At 39.5% G+C, this 23,414-nt stretch overlaps 1 protein-coding gene across 2 annotated transcripts in view; it reads left to right on the top strand.

Annotated features, from left to right (window-relative positions):
• The window catches only part of Spop (speckle type BTB/POZ protein), a 76,945-nt gene that overhangs the window by 45,972 nt on the left and 7,559 nt on the right, over positions 1–23,414 (top strand). For both annotated transcript variants that reach the window (XM_028755063.1, XM_028755064.1), the window contains exons 2-7: positions 7,786–7,929; positions 8,483–8,604; positions 12,252–12,403; positions 12,503–12,630; positions 19,319–19,496; positions 22,880–22,935. In XM_028755063.1, coding sequence (XP_028610896.1) covers positions 7,852–7,929; positions 8,483–8,604; positions 12,252–12,403; positions 12,503–12,630; positions 19,319–19,496; positions 22,880–22,935 — 714 coding nt within the window. In that variant the 5' untranslated portion in view covers positions 7,786–7,851. The remainder of the gene's footprint in view (positions 1–7,785; positions 7,930–8,482; positions 8,605–12,251; positions 12,404–12,502; positions 12,631–19,318; positions 19,497–22,879; positions 22,936–23,414) is intronic.

Below are 23,414 nucleotides of genomic sequence, written 5' to 3'. Positions count from 1 at the left end.
ACTTGTTCACAAGCTCTAGCCACAGGACTTACAACAGGCTCGTGGTTGCAGTGGCTACCATGGTCATGCTGGATGTAGTTGCCTTATTTTATAATCGTGTAAGATTATACAGAATATGAACTGGATAGACATACAAGAAACCCCAACCTTTCCTTTGCTAATTGAGAGCTCTCTTCCCAGTGCTTTTAGTTTCATTTTAAGAAGTGTCTCTACATTTAAAAAAAAAAAAAAAAGCTCAGTGTATTTAATATTACATTAGATTAGGCCAATCATACAAAAGGTTTACTTATAACAAATATTCAAAACTCATTCAAATATTGCAACAAAAGATGTCAATATGACCTGTCATAGCTGTCTCTTAGATAATGAAAAATTATTACCTCCTGGGCTGAATATGCTTGAGCACACTAACAGAAGAAATAGAAACTCCTTTTAGGTCACATTAGCCTCTTGAAAATGAATATACCCAAGTCTTTTATTTAGTTATTTATTTATTTAGTTATTATTTATTTATTTATTAAAATAAACAGTGTTTTTGGCATCTTATATTTTGGAGAATGGAAGTGTCTCTCAGGTTTAAAATACGTGTGTCTCGAGCGGGGTGGTGGCAGCGCACGCCTTTAATCCCAGCACTTGGGAGGCAGAGGCAGGCGGATTTCTGAGTTTGAGGTCAGCCTGGTCTACAGAGTGAGTTCCAGGACAGCCAGGGCTATAAAGAGAAACCCTGTCTTGGAAAACCAAAAAAACAAACAAACAAACAAACAAAAAAAAACGTGTACATGTGTCTCTTTGAGAGTCTTCTTTAGAAACTGTACAAGCCTTTAAAGCAAAAAAAAAAAAAAATAAAAAATAAATAAATAAATAAATAAATAAATAAATAAATAAAAGTAGGCTTTTTAAAGTTCTTACCTGTTCTCTGGCAAAAAAAAAAAAAAAAAAAACAAACCCTCTGTTCCTAGCTGACACTACATTCCTAGCTGATTTGTGCTGGGTATCACATGGTGCCACCAAGTTTCATGGTTCAGCTTAGTATCTTCATGATCTTATTCCTGTCATTTAAAAATGGATGGATACACAGCTACCTCACGATAGCATGCAATCAGAGTGTATGAGATATATGTCTGTGTACATTGATTTCTTTCTTTAATTCTTTGAATGAGTAGATTAGATTGATGAAGGAATGCTTATGAAAGATTAGACAAAATAGCTGCACAAGCTGTATGTTTTACACTTTTCAGAGAAGTTCTGTCTTAGCTCAGTGAATACCACACGTCAACTATTGGCTTTTCTGTCTTGAAAGAATTCTGATTATATAAGAAGTTAGCCCAAATTAATTATTGGCTAACTCCAATTGATTAGCCCACTTGATAGTCCTGTTTCTAAAATGAAGGAAATTACAGCCAGAATTTTTTCCTTTGAAAAAGAAAGATATACTTCATACTGGCCAAAGACCTCATTTTTTTTAGATCTGAAATTTGATGTTACAGGCTAGGAGTTTGGACCTATGTTTATCTTTTATCCAAGAGAACAAATTACTGATTGTCATTAAATCACACATCTGATGTACTTAGTGTTCTTTGAAAACCTGCCTTAGAGATCTGTCAAAGGACCAATAAAACTAGAAAAGTTGACTGACTAGTGTAACTAGATAAATATTTTAATCATCCAAGTATTTTTACTGGATAGCTAATACCTTTGTTTCTAGACACTAGGCTAGATGGTAAAGACATGGATGCAAAGAACAGATGCAAATTATGTTTAAGTCACTTTAGAATCTACTGCAGCTAGAGGGATGTTTATGCATTTACAAGAAGACAGGAAGAGGCAGTTTAGCTGAAAACTGAACTGTGTAGACTCAGTTTAAACATTGTTTTTGCACGATAGTATTCATGTTTCTCTTACCTATATCTACCTTCTACAGTTTAGCCCTCTTAGAAGTCATATGATACTTATTGATCCCTTTAAATAAACCATCACTTTTCAATAAACCATTCCTTTTCAAAAGATGGTTAGTGATTTCAGGGTCTTATATGAGTGCTAGGAAGCATTCCATCATAGATGGCGATTAGCTTGTAACACTGCATCCAGTAATAGAGTTGAGAGGAATATGCTGAAGTACATTTTTTTCCTGTGTAATCCAGGAACATCTTTCCTTACAGGTCAGCATTTTGTAGAGTCAGCAGAGAAATAATATGGTGGTATATAAAGGCTTCCTCAGCTTGAGTTGTCAGTGCAGAAGAGTTTGGTAATCTTGGGAAACTTATTTTCTCATTAAAGAACTTGGATGGTCATGTCTTAACATGTTTGAAGCTGTGAAGAATTTATTTTGGCTCAAGTTGTCTCTTGCAAACATTCTCAAAGTATGACCCTCAAATAGGTCTTCTTCCCAGATTGTTTTTTGCTGAGCTTCTGCAGCAGTTGGCGTGAAGTACTGTAGAGTTCATGCAGCACCAGGATACTTTGCTGATGAACACTTTGCCCATGGTGCTCACTATGAGTGAAATTAATTAGACTTCTGCCATCGCAGTCAATTTCTCTCCCAGCAGGTTGTGTGGTTAGAGCTTTTCAGAGCTGAGATTGAGTCTAGTTTTCCTAGGTGCTGGTGCTGGTGCTGATGATAAGTGGTTTGTTTTGTTTGGTTGAGGTTTTTTTTTTTTGTTTGTTTGTTTGCTTGTTCCATTTTCAAAGAAAGACTTGGTTATAAAACAAGTTAAATAAAAATGGAGAAAAATAGCCAAGACCAAAATAGTATTTCTTTAAAAAAAATTTTATTTTAATTTTTAAAATAATAGACTAAAGTAGCCACCCAAACAAATACTTGCCCAATCCCAACAAAATAATATTTTTTTTATTTCTGGTCATAATGGAGTAATATTCAGTGGAAAGAAACTAACGAATTAATAGAATGTCATTTTAAAAAAATGTCTTTTCCTAGACTTTTAACTTTTGTACTTGTTGAAGCAATGGGTATTGAACCTAGCAAACACTCTGCTACTCAGCTATACCCCCAGCCCTCTAAACTGTTAGATGAATTTCAAAGTTAAAAAAACAAAGGACTTCCAAATAAGTTTAGATGAGTATTTTGTGCTGACTCAGTGTGAAGTGCACCTTTAACCCACACCTCGTGAGCTGGGTGCAAGCTCTTTATTCACAGGTAAAATTCATTTCTTCATTGCTGCGCTGCCCAGAAGTAGGAAATCTGAAGCTTCATTCTAGGCAACTAGTGATAACTGGGATTTGTAAAACTGCCTAAGATGTATTACTTGTTACTAGACAAATGAGCCTGTGAGACCAGATCTTATGTCCTGAACAAGCAGGTGAATACAGTGGTTTGAAAGATTAAATGAAACAGTATGCCATTTATATAAGACACTTCATGTCATCTGTGATGGCAAATGACGCTTTAGTTATAAATGCTTCTAGGGTAGTATTTATGACCAATGGAACATTTCATTACATTTATAAGTATATTTATTCCGGATAGGTACAAATATAACTTATTAATCCTGCCAGTGCTATCTTAAACAAGTGTTTGTGAGCTGAATTATTTCTGGATGATTTCGCTGTTATTCATCTATTCTATCCTCTACCAGGATTTGAAAAAATAGTTGGAAGACAGCTTAGTCAGTAAACATGCATGTATACATAAAGGCCTGAGTTCTGATCCCCAGCACCCATGAAAAGCCATGGATGTGGTAAAGTCTGTAATCTCAGCACTGTGGAGGCAGAGATAAGAGGATCTTGGGAACTTAGGGATTCTGGACAGCTAGCCTAGTTGAATCTCTGAGTTCCAGTTTCAAGGAGAAATCCTGTCTCAAAAAATAGAGTGAAGAGCCATAGAAAAAGAATCCTACATCATCTTCTGCCACATGTGTGCAAACACACATGCACAAAATAGAAGCTCAGCCCAGTGGTAGTGGTGGCTCACACCTTTAATCCCAGTACTTGGGAGGCAGAGGCAGTATTTCTTCACAGAGAAGGCCCGCCTCGTCTACAGAGACAGCCATGGCCACATATAGAAACCCCGTTTCAACAAACAGACAAACAAACAAACTATATATATATATATTTACACACACACATATATATATTAAAATATATATATTAAAAAATATATAGCTTTGTGAATTATAGCAAAGAGACAAATGCATGAAATTGAAGCTAACATAGAGTGAATGTGTGATTACATATAAAGCAACACTTAGAGAGTAGGAATATAAGCATGTCATTTTAGGAGATGAGTCAAAAAGTTTTGTCTTACAGCTTTCAAGTAGCCAGACAAAAAGGACAGACAGCACCGTATTGGTGCGATAGCCCAGGAGGTAAAGCACTTACTTACCATGGAGGCCTGACTACCTGAATCGAGTCCTGAAATCTATGTAAAAGGGAGAAGAGAAAACTAACGGTAAAGAGTAAAGAGTTGTCCTCTGGCTTCCACATACATAGCATGGCATGTGCACACACACGCACATGCACATGTGTGTGTATGCACACACATAATACACATTCATCATTTTAAAATTTACTTAAGCCAAACAGTTTGGCTTAAATAAAAGAATAGTAGGTACTCAAGCGGCTGTTATCTCTAAGATTTGTATTGTTTTATTTGCTTTCTATCATCCTTATTTTAAAGTAAACATCAGAGGACCCTCAGTGGTTAGTATCATAGGCTGCTCTTCCAGAGGACCCAGGTTCAGTTTCCTGTACCAACATAGCAACTGTCATAACTCCAGCTCCAAGGTTTTCTTCAGGTCCTCTTGAGCACTAGGCACATATATGCACACATACATATATAAGGCAAAATACCTATATACATAAAATAAAAATACCAAAAAAACCCATAAAACCAAAATAAAAATAAATCTTTAAAAACAAAAGCATGAGAGACAAAGTGTTTTCTTTTCTCCTTGTAACAACTTGCCATATTTTTGTTATTCTTATTTTGCTTCCACAGCATACTTTTATCTGTACCAGTACTTATATTTGCAGAAATAATGTACCACACTGTGTTTGATGACCAGGGTGTAACAGATCTAGTTGTTATTTTAAATCCTAAAATAGTTTGGATCCAGTTTATTTACCTGTTCCTTACTGAAGTGTTTTTAGTGTTCCTTACTAGGTTTTTACTGTTACAGTGGCACATTGGTACTGTAGTCCATGTCTGTGCATAAGCGCAGAATTTCTCTAGGGTAGTAGTTCTCACTGTGGTTCCAGGACTAACATAGCAGGATTACCAGGACCTTGCTAGCAACGAAGTCTCTTGGGCCTATCCCAAACTGCTGACTCAGAAGCTTGGGGGTAGGATCAACATTCTTAAGAGGTAATTCTGTTGCCTTCCCAACTTGGCAAACCCTGCTGCAGTATGCATTCTGTTCAAAGTGGGAGTGCTAAGTTCTGTGGTATGTGTACTTTAAACTTTGCTAGATGTGACCAAATTCCTACACACATAGTATAATTCTTTATCTACTGTCTTGACAACAGTGTGAGAGTTTCTGTGTCTATCCTATATCTCTGCAACTTTGCATCTTTTGACTTACTTTGTTTGCTTGTTTGTTTGTTTGTTTGTTTTGAGAGACAAGGTCTCATTGTTTATCCATGGCTGGTCTATAACTCTCTACGTCAATAGAGACATAGAGTTCAAGTTAGCCTTGAACTCACTGAGATCTGCTGCTTCTGATTCCCAAATGCTAAGATTCAAGTATATACTAGCATACCTGGCCTAACTTACATTTTAATACTTTTGTTACATTTACTTTATTTTGTGGGGATATCATACATATGCCACAGCATACATGTGGTCTGAGGACAGTTTGTAGGTTCTTTCCTTCTACTTTGTGGATTCCAGGGCTCAAAAACCTCAGGTCAATAGGCTTGGTAGTAAGCACCTCTTTCTACAGAGCCATTATGCTAATCCATGATTTACATTTGTTTGTTTGTTTGTTTGTTTGTTGTTTGTTGTTTTTCAAGACAGGGTTTCTCTGTGTAACCCTGGCTGTCCTGGAACTCACTCTGTAGACCAGGCTGGCCTCAAACTCAGAAATCTGCCTGCCTCTGCCTCCCAAGTGCTGGGATTAAAGGGATGCGCCACCACTGCCCAGCACATGACTTACATTTTTAAAAATAATTTTGAGTTGGATTTTATTTGTTAGTGGTACAGCCCATCAAGGTGTGTAACAGCTATTTGAAAGGGGTCTGGGGCTATGAGAAAGGTATAAAGAGACTGGGAAATATTTGTGTACTGACTGAAATTTGATATTGTTGAAATGATTGATCGCCATAAGAATATAAATTGAGAAAATGATTGAGAATTAAACTATGGAGAGTGATAGTGAACAAAGAAAGTTCAGTAAAAAAAATTGAGGAAGACTACATGTGGTGGCACTTGCTTTTCATATCAATAATCTGAAGGCAGAGGGAGGTAAGAGAAAGGAAAGGAGAGGGAAAAAGGGAAAAAGAGAAAAAGGGAAAAGGGAAAAAAGGAGAAAAAAGGGAAAGGGAAAAAGGGAAAAGGAAAGGAAAGGCAAGGAAAAAAATGAGGAAAGGGAAAAAGGAAAGGAAAAAGAAAGAGAAATTGAAACTGAGGAGCTATTAGCAGAGAAAGCAAGAAAAATACAGAAAGTCAGGTGAAAATTTGACTTGATGTTGCAGAGAAAGGAACACATCTAAGGGAGGTGTAAAAATGCCGCCCTTTAAGAGAGCAGCTGGCAGAGGAGTGGAACAGAAGGCTGTTCTTAAGTTTGCAGGGAGGCACAGGAGACCAGAAAATTGGAGGGTAGGGTACCAAGGTCATTTTCAACAGGAGTAGAGCGTTTGTGTCCTAAGAGCAGGTTCTGGTGGCAAGGAGGTATCTAGTATTAACCATGTTACCTGTTTGTCAAGCAGCATTTTTAGATATCTGCTTTAATATATCCTTTAATTAATTTTGTCTCTTTTTGGTTTTCCAGACAGGGTTTCACTATGTAGCCTTCCTTGGCTATACTGAAATTTACCCTGTAGACCAGGCTGGCCTTGAACTCATAGAGATCTGCCTACTTTTGCTTCTTGAATGCTGGGATTAAAGGTGTGCACCACCGTACCCAGCTAGTTTGTTTCTTTTTGCTGTTGTTTTATTGTACTCTGTAGCATTATGTTCGCTTGACTGGACTGTATAGACTAGGTTGGCCCCAAATTTAAGAGATCCACCAGCCTCTGTTTCCAGAGTGCTGGGATGAAAGGTATTTGTACCACCCTGTCCAGCTGGGTTTTTTTTTTTGTTTGTTTGTTTGTTTTGGTTTGGTTTCTTTTTTAAAGATGATTTTGAACATTATGCATAAGAACAAGGCACAGTAATGGAATTTTATTTATTCAGTTCATTCATTTATTTGAGACAAGGTTTATGTAGCACTGACTGGCTTGGAACTTGCTGTGTAGGGCTCTGATTCACAGAGATCCACCTTAGTCTGCCTCCTGAGTGCTGGGATTAGAGGATTAGAGGTGTAAGCCACCATGCCTGGCCAATAATGTAATTTTGCACAGGAGATTACATGGTCTTCTCTGAAGGTAATTTTTAAATCAGGATAGAACATTTCAACAGGCCACAAAGTTTCCAGTCTCTTCGAAGATGAAGCAAATCATAGGATAGTAGAAGGAAGGGAGAGGTTGGGTGGGTTGGGGGACTGGAGGGAGGGGAGACTGCAGTTGGGATAGATTATATGAGAGCAGAATTTAAAAATTGAGACTTAACATTAAAGTAATCAATTTTTTAAAAAGTCTAATAAGTTTTTTTAAATTATTGGGTCTTACCAGGGTGAAGAAAAACCAGAAATCTTTGCCCCCTGACTCTGGAGACTCAGTTTAACCTTCAAACTGGCGATGTCAAGGGTTCCAAGTCCTCCACCTCCGGCAGAAATGTCGAGTGGTCCTGTTGCTGAGAGCTGGTGCTATACACAGGTAAGTTCAGGTTTCTCTCCTGGGCAAAAGCACCACAGTCACTTCCTAACTCTGAGTTTCCTAGTTTCTCTGGCATCAGCATAAAATGAGGACCTTGTTTATCTTGTTTTTCTAACATAGAATCTGAATCCCCAAGGCTAGCGGTTTCCTATGGTAGTTGAAGGGAAATCTTTGGCTAGATCCTTTACATCCTCCTTGATCAGGGTGTGTTCTAAAGCTTGGAACAGTTGTGTTTGAGACCACAGCCCCAGGAATGGCATCAGCATTTCAATTATGGGCTTGTTTAGGACCACAGAGCTTAGACTTCCCCTATCCTGTCCATGTCTTGTTCTTGTCGTTGCTGTTCTTTCCATGACTGGGATTTTCTCACTTCCAGCCAGTTTTCAGAAGCTGAAAAGTTATGAAACAGTAGGTTACAGAGATTTCTTTAATTTCTTTTAATGAACTGATGTCTTCCTGTGGGGATAAGGGAAGGATGCTTGTCTGATTTTCAGCCTGTTTTTCCTAGGTTGCCCACATCCTATTTAATTCCTTACTAATTTTCTATCAACAGATCAAGGTAGTGAAGTTCTCCTACATGTGGACCATCAATAACTTTAGTTTTTGCCGGGAGGAAATGGGTGAAGTCATAAAAAGTTCAACTTTTTCATCAGGAGCCAATGATAAACTGAAATGGTGAGGAAGAACACCTCGAGTTGTAAACTTTTTCTATAAGTCATCTGTTTTGCTTGGTTGAATAGGATCTGGACAGAATGTGATTTCTTAAAGGCAGGAACCTCACCTTCCTATTCCCTTTACCTAGGATAGTTGTGGTTACGGTAGGTACTCACAAACAAATGCTTGAAATAATTTAATTAATGAGTTTAGTATAATGTAGCAAGCTCAATTTGTATAGGATAACATAAATGAATAAAGAGGGCCGGTGTTACCTGAAGGTCCGAGTTTGATCCCTGGTACCTATATCATGCAAGGAAAAGAACTGGTTTCTGTAAGTTGTCCTTTGACCTCCACTGTTGAGCCATGGCACTTATGGACCAACTTAGGGACACACAAAAGACTTAATAACTATAATTTAAAGTTTTTAAAAGACTGTCAGAGGGCTGGACATGTAGCTCAGCAGCAGAGTGCTCACCTAGCATGTGTGAGGATCTAGGTTTAGTTCTTGGCACTGCAGTTAAGTATATGAAGGACTGGTAGCCACCCAGCTCTAGCTAACCAATGTTACTGCAAGCATAGGGAAGCTACATTGTGTGGAGAAGGGCCTACTACCATCAGATTTTCTGTTTTTATTTTTTTTCCAAGAAAAGCAGAAAGTCTAATTTTTGTGACCTTTTGTTTGTTTTGAGATGTGATCTCACTGTAGTGTTTGGCTGGCCTGAAACTCAACATGTAGACCATGCTGACTTTAACTCACAAAGATCCACCTGCCTCTGTTTCCTGAGTGCTGAGATTAAAGGTGTGTGTCATTGCATCTGGCAACACATCTAAGTTTTTTTTTAACTTAAAACCTTGACTTTTAAGTTTTCTGCACACATATAAAGACTTAGACTCCATCCCAAGAACTCATAAATGGGGTGTGGTGGTAGATACATGAAATCCCATTGCTCAGAGGCAGAGGTTTTCTGACTCTCAAGAGTTCAAGGGTAGGCGGGGTATGCTAGTGGATGCCTTTGGGTGGAGTTGGGGGTTGGGGGAACAGGTGGATCTCTGGATTCAAGGACAACCTGGTCTATATAGCAAGTTCCAAGGTAACCAGGGTTACATAATGAGACTCTTTCTCAAAAAGGAGAACAGGGCCATGGTTCAAGATCATCCTTACTATATAGGGAGTTTGAGGCAGCCTGGACCATATAAGATCCTGTCTCAAATAATAATAATAGTTTACTTTTAAGCAATAAAGCAGATTTCTTTGACTTTGTAACTGGCAGGGTAGAGATAAGCCTCTTCCAGGAGACACATTATTACACTGCAGACCTCATTTTCATGGTATTAAATGTCTTAAATGTAGCTTCCTTATGCTTGAAGTAACATTGGGTATGTCTACCAGATGCCAACAAATCTTTGAGCTTTCTCTGAGTTGACTGTATAGTCAAGTGTGTGTCATTCATGTACTGAATGGGTTAAGTCTGGGATCCCCGAACTAGTGCCTATTGCCAGGTAAATATGATCTGGGAGTGAGGATTAATGCCTTCTAAACCAAGTATCATCTTGAGGTATAGGAGCAGGTGGTTAAGGATACAACCATATGTCCCCAGAAAAGATCAAAACATTTTGTCTCTGAATCACCACTTTGATCTCTGATAACCCACTGAAAAGTTTATTAATTTAATATTTGTTGACTTGGTACATCAAGTGGCAGACTACATATTGAGCGAAATGTTTGTTCTAGGCATATATTTAAATTTCTGTAGCATCTTGTACAGTGATATATATAGCTTCTGTACTCCCTAGAGAGGCACTGGATTAGACCACCTGTTTGAGAGAGGTGACACAACCTTGGCAAGACCTGAAGATATACGTGACTTGTGTTCTATGGTGGTAAAGCAGTGTCTGACCTACATGCATTTCAGCTAATGACATTTACAACTTAACTCAGCTGAACCTATTAAGTTCTGCATCTAAATTCTGTTTTGAATCATCCTAACAGATTGGCATCTCAGACTCTTATTTAGAAGCCAAGCTTGAAACATTCCCCTGTAGAATAAGTTTTCCTTTTGTCTGTGCTTCTTCCACAATGTCTCTGTTATTTTAAATCTTAAAATATAATTGCTGGGGGTTAGAGGTGTGGCTCAGCAGGTAAGAATACTTGGCTGTTTTTGATAAGGATCTGAGTTTAGTTCCTAGCACACACATTGGATGGTTTATAATTCTCTGGCTCCAGCTTTGGAGGGATCCCATGCCTTTGCCTCCACAGGTGCCTCTCACACACACAATCATTAAAATACCTACAACGATAAATGTATCAGCCAGGCGCGGTAACACATGCCTTTAATCCCAACATGTGGGAAGCAGAAGCAGGAAGTTCTTTGTGAGTTCAAGGCCAGCCTGCTGTACACATCGAGTTCTAGGGAAACCAAAATTATTTATGCAGAAAAACCCTGCCTGAAAAAAAAAAAAAAAACAAAAAAAACAAAGGGCCTGGAGAGATGGCTCAGTGGTTAAGAGCTCCGTCTGTTTTTCCAGAGGTCCTGAGTTCAATTCCCAGCAACCACATGGTGGCTCACAACCAACTGTAATGGGATCTGATGCCCTCTTCTGGTGTGTCTGAAGACAGCAGCAGTGTACTCACATAAAATAAGTAAATAAATCTTTAAAAAAAAAAAGAAAAAGAAAAAGAAAAGAAAAAAGAGAGTATATATTATGTGCATACTTCTCCAGAATACGTTTTTCTCCCACAGTGTTGCTAAAAGGCTCTTTGACTTTAAAAAAAAAATTCCTCCATGAAAAACTAAGGGCTACCTTTTCTGAATTTAAAGAATGAAAACAGAAAACAGACTAGTCTGAAATACTCTAAATATTTTAGAGTGAGACAGGTTAATGCTTTGACAGTTATTAAAGAAATGGCAGAGATGTAAGGGATGTAAATGCTCCTTGATTCTTGTCTGTTTTTTGTTTGTTTGTTTTGTTTTGTTTTGTTTTCAAGACAGGGTTTCTCTGTGTAGCCCTGGCTGTCCTGGAACTCACTCTGTAGACCAGGCTGGCCTCGAACTCAGAAATCCTCCTGCCTCCCAAGTGCTGGGATTAAAGGCCTGCCTTCGGGCTGGAGAGATGGCTCAGTGGTTAAGAACACTGACTGCATTTCGAGAGATCCTGAGTTCAAATCCCAGCAACCACATGGTGGGTCACAGCCATCTGTAATGAGATCTGATGCCCTCTTCTGATGTGTCTAAAGACAGCTACAGTGTATTCATAATAAATAGATAGATAGATAGATAGATAGATAGATAGATAAATCTTAAAAAAAAGAAAAGTTATTTCAAGTTCCTATTGAGTCAGTCTCCTGGTGAGGGACTTAGAGTTTATTTTTTTTTTTTTTTTTTTGTTTTTCGAGACAGGGTTTCTCTGTGTAGCCCTGGCTGTCCTGGAACTCACTCTGTAGACCAGGCTGGCCTTGAACTCAGAAATCCGCCTGCCTCTGCCTCCCAAGTGCTGGGATTAAAGGCGTGCACCACCACTGCCTGGCGGGACTTAGAGTTTAAAACAGCAAAACCTAACAACAGTATCAGAAGAAGCAAATCTTCCCCTCTGGATTCTGATGTTCATGCTAGGCTGCAGGAGCCATAAGGGTTCTTTTGATGCACATTTCTTTCTGTGATGAGCAGGTGTTTGCGAGTAAACCCGAAAGGGCTAGATGAAGAAAGCAAAGATTACCTGTCGCTTTACCTGTTGTTGGTCAGCTGTCCAAAGAGCGAAGTTCGGGCAAAGTTCAAGTTCTCCATCCTGAATGCCAAGGGAGAAGAAACCAAAGCTATGGGTAAATGTTCTCTATTTCACATCAATCCTGTCACACACTGATCCGTTATAGATTTGGGCTGGTCTTTGTGTAACTAAATATGACTCTTTTCCATCCCAGAGAGTCAACGAGCTTATAGGTTCGTGCAAGGCAAAGACTGGGGATTCAAAAAATTCATCCGTAGAGATTTTCTCTTGGACGAGGCCAATGGGCTTCTCCCTGATGACAAGCTCACCCTCTTCTGCGAGGTGAGTCCTTTTGCCCTGCTTTGAGACTGGCAATTCCCTGACCTGATGTGTATTGGTAGACTTAATTGTATTGTGTCAAGACTGTGGAATGAGAAAAATCCCCAAGGGGAGTGGTTCTGTACAAATGTTATTTATGTGACTGATTGAACTGCCTTATGATTTCAAGGTTGCCGGGCACCTGAGCTCTCCACTTGTTACTGTTCATAAGAACAAAGATTGTATCTGTCAGTTTTGAGCTGCTTGAGTCAGGATCCTCACTTTAAAAAAAAAAAAAAAAAACAAAAACTGTGGTTTTTTCACATAGTATTTGGAAGATCTGACACTTCAAGCTGAACAGTGGCCAGCAACTGCAACTAGATCTGTGTGTCTGTTGTTTAAACTTCCTGGCTCCTTCTTAAGTGGCAAGTTTGGTGTGTTTAACTCTTGCTTGCTCTTCTTTTTCCCTCTTTGGACTAGGTGTTGAGTGTACATGCTTGCTGGAGTCATTACAAAATTGGAAAGTAAAGAAGCTTAGAAAAATTCCTTGACCCAAGATCTAATTGAAAGGGGAGTTTTAATATGGATACTGAATATTGCAGTGAGCTATTTTATGCCATTTTCCATACAATTAGAAATGCAACTTGGGTAAACAAGTAAAAGTTCTATCCTATAAACTAGAATATTAGTGTCCCTGTACATCTCATAGGCAGGGGACTGCCTTCTGAGAGCAAAGCAAATAACCATTGTACTTTCAGGAAGCAGAGTACAGGCCAAGAGTCCCAACTGCCAACTAGCTCATGAAATAACAGGCTTGCATTGTGAGTTAATGACCTTTCTAAAGGCATATCACACCTGTGTAGTCCAGGAACTTGTCCCTTAGAAATCTTGCCCTTTTGTGAAAGAAGCATGGCCAGCAGTAACAGGCTTGTGGATGGTAACACATACTGCTAATGATTAGAAAGCTGTGCACACTGAAAAGGTAAAATTTAGTTTGCATAATAGCCATTCCTCTCCTTTTGAATTGCAGAGTGACTGAATGAAATGGTGTGGTATCAGCATCTATATAAGTACGTGAAATGTGGTAGTTGTTTTATGTTTAATGAACTTAAAATGTGAGTTTCTTGTTAGTCTTATTAGCTGCAAGTCACACACTCACTCAGCTCGATAGAACAGTGAGAATAATCATAGGGCTTTGTGTGAGGTCAGCTGTTGTATAAACAGCATCAGTGTCAATCTTTGCCTGGTGGCTATCCTAGGGATTTGTGGGGGTTTTCTTTGGTTTTTGTTTTTTTACAGGAGGTTTCTCTGTAGCCCAGGATGAACTCAAGCTCACTACTATCTTCCTGCTTAGCCTCCTGAGTGCTGAAGACTAGTGTTTCAAGAAAAACTTTAAGATATTGGGAAATTCTAATTTTGTTGGAAATGGAAGCTAGTCTTCAAGCTTCTCTGAGGCAAATCTTCTCTAAATATTATCTCTGGCATTTTAGGCAATGCTGCACCTTATATTGTTGTATTTGCAGGTCTGCAGTGGGTCCATGCTTTTCTCATGTGCCTCTTCCTCTTTCTCCACACTGATCCAGCTGCTCCAACCCCTGGATTGTCATCGTGACTTGGAAACCATTTGGCCTGCCCTTACTTGATTACTCTTCTCCTATGGTTAGGTCTGAGGCTGAGTTCCAGCATTCTCTCCTCACTTCCCCATATGAATTCTCTTAGGAGAAATCCGTGGTTAAGTTTAGATTTGCCTTACTGACTTAGAAGGGAAGTGAGATGACACATTGGAGACGAGGAGATGTTGAACAGGGAAACGTCTGCTGAGTTCTGCTGATGCCGTAGTTTCTCGCCATAGAACCAGGTGTGCCATCTGTTCCGCTCACACTTCCCAGTTGGCCACAGGTGCCGAGTGTTGCTTCTCGTACTTGGTCTTGTGCCTAGTGAGACTCATTCCTGTTCCAAGGCTCTCTGTGGACTTAGTAGCATTCAACACTGCAAGACAGTTGCGTGGGGGTGTGTATTGGATGTGTGGGTTTTTAAAATGTCTGCAATTCATCCAAGTTCTTAGCACTTTTCACAGCTAAACCATTTTCCATTTAAGTCCTGTTCCTTTGACCTGTTTTCCCCTGTATCAGGGAATATTTATAAACAAATTTATTTTAACTCATGTTTATATTTTGTTTTCTATTTTAATTATTTTCTAATTATCTAGAGATTTTATGAAAGGATATCCACATGGGAATTTAGTTGCAAATACCCACTATGCTGCAGTGCTTGCTCAGACTGTGCCCAGATACTTCTGATATTCACTAAGTGCAGCCGCTTCAAGGATTCTTGGTGCACCCAGCAGTCATAAGGGAATCCTAAAGTTAAAGACTGACCACCACACATGTGCTCATTTGGCCTTTATCTCAGTGGTATTACTGCGACTGAATGTTTAAATTAGATTGTAAGTCAAACGTACCAGGTGGGTGGTCTTGTTTGTAATGTGCCACACAGGGGTTCACTTTTAGATCTCCATGATTTTTGTCTTTTAGAAAATATGGTGATTCTTCCAAGTTGATTTTGTTTAATTAACATACTTAGAAGTGTTTTCTAAGTATTTCTTGAATCATTCCTTATCACAATCTTTAGAATTCAGTTAGGTCTGTTTTTGTCATTTCTTGTTATACAGAGAGAAGTAGTGCCTCGGGAGGTCAGGTAATTATTCCTAACGTTGTATAGCAAATTAATGTCAAGGCCATGCCAGCTCTCCATTTCCACTTCCTGTCTGCTGTGCTGTACTCAGTGGAGCTGAATGCCATTCACTCAAGAGAGCAAGGGCTTTCCCAAATTTTCTTAACAGAGAGTATTTACTTTGGTAATGAAAGAGAGGAGATAAAGAGCATGTTTAAATTATATTTTTAATTTCCTCCTTAATAATTTGGGCCATAGAAAATCTTCATGAAAATTTTCAGCTTCTGTTAACCCTTTCTAGTTACTTACATTGAGAACAAATACTCGTTAGCAATGAAGGTGCATGCATTTCCCCTTCATTGCCTTTGAAGACGAAAAGAGTCCTCTTTGTAAGGTGGTAGTTAAGGGGAAATAGGAAACTGTGAAATGCCACTTATAAAATATCTGGACATAAAAAAAATATCTGGACATTAGCTTATGCTTCTAAAACGTAACTTTTCATTCTCATGCATAGAATATTCCTTTGGTTGCCTGAGAATATGTATTTTTACCTAATTTTAAATAAATATGTCCATTCCTTTTTTCCTTTTTATTAGTGAATTGTTGGTATGCATTAGTTACACTATATGAAACAACCAGTTTGTTCTTGACCTACGAAGACGTTAGCTTGACATGCAGCATTTTTGTAGGTTATAAACTATGTTGATAGTAAACACACATCCACACTTGAAGATAACCTGTGTGTGCTGTTGTTCCCTGAACAATAACACATTCTTCAGATTTACTTGGTTTTAAGCTTTTTAAAACTCATAAGTCATGGACTATTGTCATTTAGGACTTGCTTTTTGTTTTTTATGACATTGTTTCTAAGATGTATACTTTGTATGTAACCACAGTTTATTTTTAGTGCAGGAGAAAGTGTTTTATGTTTGTGCTGTTTGTTCTCTTATGATTGACGTTCTGGTTGTCTCTAGTGTTGCTTTGAGTGATGTGCTACACTATAAGCAGTGTGTAGTGTTTCCTTATTTTTTCAATTTTTAAAATGTTTTTCTTTCTTTTTTTTTAATGTATAGGAGTACATTTTAACTGTCTTCATACACACCAGAAGAGGGTATCAGATCCCATTACAGATGGTGTGTGAGTCACCATGTGGTTTCTGAAACTGAACTCAGGACCTCTGGAAGAGCTGTCAGTGCTCTTAACCCCTGAGCCTTCTCTCCAGCCCCTATTCTTTTAATTTTTCATTATTATATAGGCACTAAAGTGTTTTTCATGGATTTCCCTTTTTATGGAGATGAGTGTACAAGATTTCACAGTCCTTAGTGTTTAATAGGTACTGAATGTTTCTAAGGATTTCCCTCTTATGTGGATGAATATACAATACTCGACAGCCCTTAGTCATTCATGAAATTTCCTTTAAAATTTTTTATTTTAAATTTCCTTTTTTACAAAAGAGAAGTTGAAGCCAGCATGGTAGTCCATGCCTTTAATCCCATACTCAGCAAACAGGCAGGATCTCTGAATTTGAGGCCAGCATGATCTACAGAGCAAGTTTCAAGACAGCCAGGGCTACACAGAGAAATCCTGTCTTGAAAAACCAGACCAGGGTGGGGAAGAGAAGTTGACTTTAAAAGTGAGACCCTTGGGGCTGGAGAGATGGCTCAGATTGTTGAGATCACTGACTGCTCTTCCAGAGGTCCTGAGTTTAATTCCCAGCAATCACATGGTTTCATAACCATCTATAATGTGATCTGATGCCCTCTTCTGGCTCACAGGTATATATGCAGGCAGAACACTATGTAATAAATATACATACATACATACATACATACATACATACATACATACATACATCTTTAAAAAAAAAAGTGAGACCCTCCTTAACTTGAAGCTTGGGAGATTATACAGCCTTCCTACGACATTTTCATGCATTCATTTATAAGACAACATAAATGTCACAGTCACGTCATCCTCACAGCTGCAGTTCTGAATGAGTCTCCGTAGTCAACTTTATAGGCATAAAAACATCTTTCGTTTTTCTCAAAATGGTCTCATTTTAGCATCATCATTTGCAGAGGAAAACAATCCCTCTCTAAGTTAAAAGTTTGGACTCTGAAGACTCATTTGTGAGTGCCATTTAAAATTTATTTTTAATTAAGCGAATTTAATGTTGGTAAGAGGTGTCAGACATTCAGAGCTCTGGAGAATCCAAGCATCCATATATCTACAGAACAAGCCTGGCTCAGACCATAAAGGTACATTCTCCTTCCTGCTGTGTTCCTGTCTGTGTCCAGAGAGAAGGATTGCCCTCCTGAGAGGTGCCGTAGACTTTGGGCCCCACTCATTACTAAGCATGTATCTAGCCAGCAGAAGGTCCACTGGTAACCATAGTTCATTTGAAACTCAGCTTAGCTTTTGCCAATTCATTTTACCCAGTCTACTCAGTTGCTATTAAGTGTTAATGATTTTGGGCTCCTGTCAGCCTGGTTTAATTCAAACTAGAAACATGGTGCCAAAAGCTTTCTCTATTCCCTTTATTGGCCATCCCTGGGGATTCCTGCCTTTCCCTATGAGGAAGTTGGATTTAATTGGTCTTTCCTTTTTTTTAAATCAGTATTTAGAACTATAACTGGGAACAGAAACTTATACTTTTAGTATTAATATTATATCAAAGAAAAGAAGGTGCCAATATGAGAAAATGATTGAACCAAATTAGAAATCTCACAAAGGACAAAAGGGATCTCTGTGGGGTGGTTTGTGCTGGGTTCTGGGTTATTAAGATATTGTTATAAACTGTCTCTGATAAATGTGCTCTGATGCTGAGCGCATTCACAATTGATTAACTCGACTCCCTCCTTGTGCAAAACCATAACAGCTTGTTTTATAGAGATGAGTACGCTTCTTGACCTGGTAGTAAATATCTCACTCTTACGAGAAGGTATTATAGGTCATTTGGATCAAGCATTAACTTTGCCTCTGGGTTTAGGACTGCAGCTAAAGGATGACTTGCATCTTGAAGGTCAAAAGAAATCTGGGTCATCAAGGATGTTCTTAAACTGTCTTTCTCATCAGACTCTTAGCAGAAGAAGAACAGGGAGTTGATTCTCAGGGCTTGAGTTCTGCTTAGACCTAACTTTTCTAACATGTTGTATTGTTGTAGGGGAAAAAACAGTGTTGTTGGGTTCATGGCTGCTTATTTTTGTGTTTGGTGGCTAGCATATTTTATATTTTATAATGTTAATGTGGTTTCTAAATCCTTGTAATTGGTATCCTAACATCTGACTTCCACAAACTCATCTATAAATTTAGCTTGGTTTCTATCTGGGTTGAATTAATTCAACTAGTTGTCACATGCTACTGAAGCCAGAGTGGAAAGTTGGAGCTTTTCATACAGTTGGTACTGCTGTTCTGTTCCAGGAGTGTAAACGCGTGTGTAAACTGAAGTTAGTCATCTTGAATGTCATTGTTACAGATGATGGCATACTCACCCAGTTATCCCTACTGGAAGGCCTTTCTAGATCAGTCCTTGTGGGAATCAGGCCATCATGTTCATTAATCAAACGTCTTTGAGAAATGCCAGTCACTTTCCTAGCTCCATAGAAATTATACTTTTTTGTGTGTTTCTTGACCTAACTAAAGTAAGTGAAGTGCTTTTGAACTTAGAGAGTTTGATATGGTGACTTCTATAACAGCTCTTATGTGTAAGCTTTCTTTTAAGGTGGGATAAGGAGAATACTTGACATTTAGCATTTGTTCTTGTGAGTTTCTCCTTGGGGCTGTGCTTGGGTTTGCAAAGGTATGGGACTTATTAGAAACTGTAGGAGAACTTATTCTGGGAAGCTGCATTGTCCTAAGGTGTGGTATGAAAGAGGTATGTTTATAATAAGCAGGGAAACAATTGAGCCAAAGGAGAAAGTCTGGATTTGTGGAGGTAATTTCAAGAAAATGTGGTATCTAAATATCTGCAGCACTAAGGTAGGAGTCCTCTCTCCTCTTGCTGGTAACAAAAGCTTTGTTTTTGTCTCTTTATATTTCACAGGTGAGTGTAGTACAAGACTCTGTCAATATTTCTGGGCAGAATACTATGAACATGGTAAAGGTTCCTGAGTGCCGGTTGGCAGATGAGTTAGGAGGGCTGTGGGAGAACTCTCGATTCACAGACTGCTGCTTGTGTGTGGCTGGCCAAGAATTCCAGGCTCACAAGGCTATCTTAGCAGGTTGGTGTTTATTCATGATTCACTTTATAATTTTGATTCAATAGGAAGAATAGTGGCTACCAAATTGCCTTTTGAAACAACTTCAACTTACGAACTCTGCACCTGAATACATTTTTAAAATTCATTTTCATTTTGCTGTTTTGAGATAGGGTCTCACTTTATCGCTTAGGTGGACCTAGAACTTATTGTTCGCCCAGGCTATCCTCAAACTTCACTCCACTTCCAGCCCCTACTGCTGGAGTATATGCCACCATACCTGAACTGTGTAACTAAAAGTGCTACTCTTCATAAAAGCGGCGTTTCTGGTTTGTCTCAGGTAGACTGGGTACTATTTTAAAAGTATGAGTGGTGGTCATACAAAGGTACTACATATCTTTGGCCTGGGAAAGTAGCTCTTGGAGTACCTAAAAGCAAGTGGTAGCTCCTGCTGGGCTTTGGCTGTGATAGAGAGGATTCTGTTCTAGGGTCAGGGTGAGACCTAGGCCTCTGGGATAGTTAAGCCTTCCCTTCACTATAAACACATAAGAAGAAGAAGACTATGCCACTGATCAGAGGATCAGCTCTTGTTCTGTCAGGTTCTTGATCTTTAAAACCAGGACTCACCCCGAGGAAGAACTGACAGAGGGCTGACTTCACCTTAGAGAAAAGTGGAGCCATAGCTATACACTGCTCTGCAGACCACAGAGCATGTAATAGTACCGAGTGACTGTCCAAGTAACAATGTTTTCTCAAGACTCCTCTATGAGATGACTCAGCTCCATCAGTGTAAAGCACACACTTGAGATGAGCTCAACCTTTCTCATGTGACAGCTTTCCATTCTCTGCCTTAGCTAGGTAATGTCAGTGCTGAAGGAAGTGAGTAACTTAGGCTAATATCTACCTATATAGTGAGACCCTCAGCATGCTTGCTTCCCCCATCCCCCTCCCTTTTAATGTTTTTCCTTGTTTGTGTGTGTGGTATAAACATGTATTTGTGCGTGTCTATGCAAGGACGTGTACTTTGTGTGTTTGTGCAGAGGCCAGAGGTTGACTGTCTTCTTTTGTCACTCTCTACCTTACTTTTTGAGATAGGGTTTCAGTGACATAAAGCTCACTGTTTTACTGGACTGACTCACCAGTGAGGTCCAGGGATCCACTGTGTCTCTTCCCTGTCCTCACTTAGTGCTGGAGTTACCAGTACATAACCTAGGTTTTGAGTGGAAGCTAGGGATCTGAGCAGAGGTCCTCATGCTTGTTCAGTGAGCACTTGATCCACTCAGCCATCGCCTCAGCCCTCCTGCCTCCCCTCCTCGTGTCTTTCTATAGATGTAGTCAGCTTCCTTTGTTCCCCCAACAATAGATATTTCAGATTTCAGCCTTTCCCCTCTAACCTCCTCCAACTCGTAAAGGATGCCCTTACCTTCCAAGAGGCCCTTTTGTAGGAACGTCCTCGATGCTTACTGTTCTGTCGCTTGCCTTCTCACTGGCAGGAGGTATTGCTCATCTTTAGCATCGATTATTTTGTATAGTCCTGCTCTCTGAACTTGTCCTGCCTTCCTAGAAGCCTCGTTCTCTCAGTGTATGTACTCCCTTTCTCCCCACATACTCTGAGCTAGCACATTCACTGTCTACTTCCTTTCCCCACAATGTCCTCAGCTCACCTCCTTGCCAGAAAAGCAATTTTCCAAAGTTAGATGAATGACCTGCTAGCTTCTAAGTTTGAGAGGCTCAATCATGTGCTAGTTGACTCCATGCTCCAGTTTTCTCCTGGTTCTTCAGCTATCTTGTTCTTTCCCCTTATGGCTCAGAAAATCGAACCCTCGGCCCCATGTGTGCTTGGCAAGCACTCCATCTCTGAGCTGTATATCCTGCTGGCTCCAGCTATTTCTACTGTGTAGCTTCTCTTCCTCTCCCTCACCTGTCCCTTCAGACATCAGCCAGTCCTAAGGGTCTGCTTCAGTGTTCCCTCTGTTCTCTCTTGTGATTCTGTTCCCATTGCATCAGCTGCAGTCTGTCTACTGATGACTTTCTAAGCCCTGCCTGCTGTTGCCCCGCCCATATTGAAGTACCAGCTTGTAAGTACCATATAGCCTGTAACTCTTCTGAAATAAGAACATAGAGATAACCTTCTGAAATAGATCAGAACATTGAGGTTCACATTTGAAATCTAAAGAAGTGAGGAGAAATTTCTGCTATATAATGCAGGCTGACCTCACGTGCAGAATTCTCCTGCCTGACAGGTGTACACTACTATGCTTGGTTAATTTATAAGTTAAAAAAAAGGAGGGACCTCAGAGGGTTAAATGATTCTTCCAAGAAAATGGCTAGAAAATGATAGAGCTAAAATGATTTTTTTCTGACATAAACTATAGGCCCAAAGCTCCAGGTCTGCCACCTTCCCACACTCTCAATCTGTCTGTCCACTCCTAGGTACTGGGTTGGGGGTTTCAGCTCTGACCCCAACCCCTGATTTACTCAGCAACATGAAAATGTTTGAGTTCTTAGTCATTTTATTACTTTTCATGGTTGAAAGTAAGCTGTGTATGTGTGGTTTTCATGGGTGTTCATAGAATGTACATGGGCTCTTGTTTCTTGATTTTTTTTTTCTCCATTCCCATTTCTTTTTTTTTTTTTTAAGATTTATTTATTTTATGTATATGAGCACACTGTTGCTGTCTTCAGACACACCAGAAGAGGGCATCAGATCCCATTACAGATGTTTGTGAGCCACCATGTGGTTGCTGGGAATTGAACTCAGGACCTCTGGAAGAGAAGTCAGTGCTCTTAACCTCTGAGCCATCTCTCCAGCCCTTCATTCCCATTTCTAAAAGGAAAAACTGAATTCTCTGTAATGAAAGAAATTAAATGCTAAGGAAGATGGTTTTACCAAATAGAGGGAGCTTTGAAGGACCATAAACCATTATATATACTTAATCTAAGGCTTTTACAGCCTTTGGGGGAATAATAGCAACTTCATTGAGAACACACTGCGGGAGGAGGAGACAACTTACCCAAAATGTTCGTTACCAAGCTAGTACGTGCCATTAAGCCCAGCTTTTGACCTCACTGTGTGGTCTCTATAGAGGTGCCTTGTTCCAGCCACATCCAGATATTAGAACCTCTGCTTAGACCTTTCTCCCAATTCTCGTATAGAATTTCAAAGTCTATACCAGTAGTCCATACACTGTTGTCGTCGTACACGGGTAAATAATCTCCATTACATGTAGATGACTGAAATAGAGCCAAGGCAATGTTTTGAAAGCGTATGTTTTATAATTCTGATGTGATTCGAGTCCGAGAGCATTTCCTCGGGAGTGGGACAGGAAGAGCAAAGACCTTGATTGTTACTGGGGTAATGGAGCGGTTCCTGTGTGGTAACCGCATTGTTTCCTCTCATGCTGTAGCTCGGTCTCCGGTTTTCAGTGCCATGTTTGAACATGAAATGGAGGAGAGCAAAAAGGTATGTACCAGGATGCACATGCATCTTTTTAACCCAGTGATTCAAATGAAACCTTTTCCAGTCTAGCAGACTTAACTTTCCTAATTATCTTTCTCTTGCTATGTTATTAAAATGCAGTGTCTTGAACAGACACCTTCTGAGAGCAGAAAGGTGATTTGAAATGTCCCAGGTGACATGGACTTACTTGCTCAGCAGGTCATCTGAACAGTTTGGATTAAAGATACTAGAAAGTCCAGAGATTTAAAAAACAAAAAACAAAACAAACCACACATTTTAGTAGTTGTTTTGCTACTGTTTGAGAAAATAAAGGTAGTATACAGTGGTGGGGGAAAGCTACCACAGTAAGCAGTCAAGAGAGGGGGAGAGAGAGCAAGAGATGGGAGGGGGACACACACACACACAGACAGAGAGACAGAGACTGAGAGAGAGAGACTGAGAGAGACAGAGACACAGAGGGAGGGAGGGAGGGAGGGAGGGAG

This window comes from Grammomys surdaster, unplaced genomic scaffold, assembly GCF_004785775.1.
Source record: "Grammomys surdaster isolate TR1022 unplaced genomic scaffold, NIH_TR_1.0 126048, whole genome shotgun sequence".
NCBI classification, from domain to species: Eukaryota; Metazoa; Chordata; class Mammalia; order Rodentia; family Muridae; genus Grammomys; species Grammomys surdaster.
Note: the sequence above shows the minus strand (reverse complement) of the source record. Positions and strands in the feature narration are given on the sequence as shown.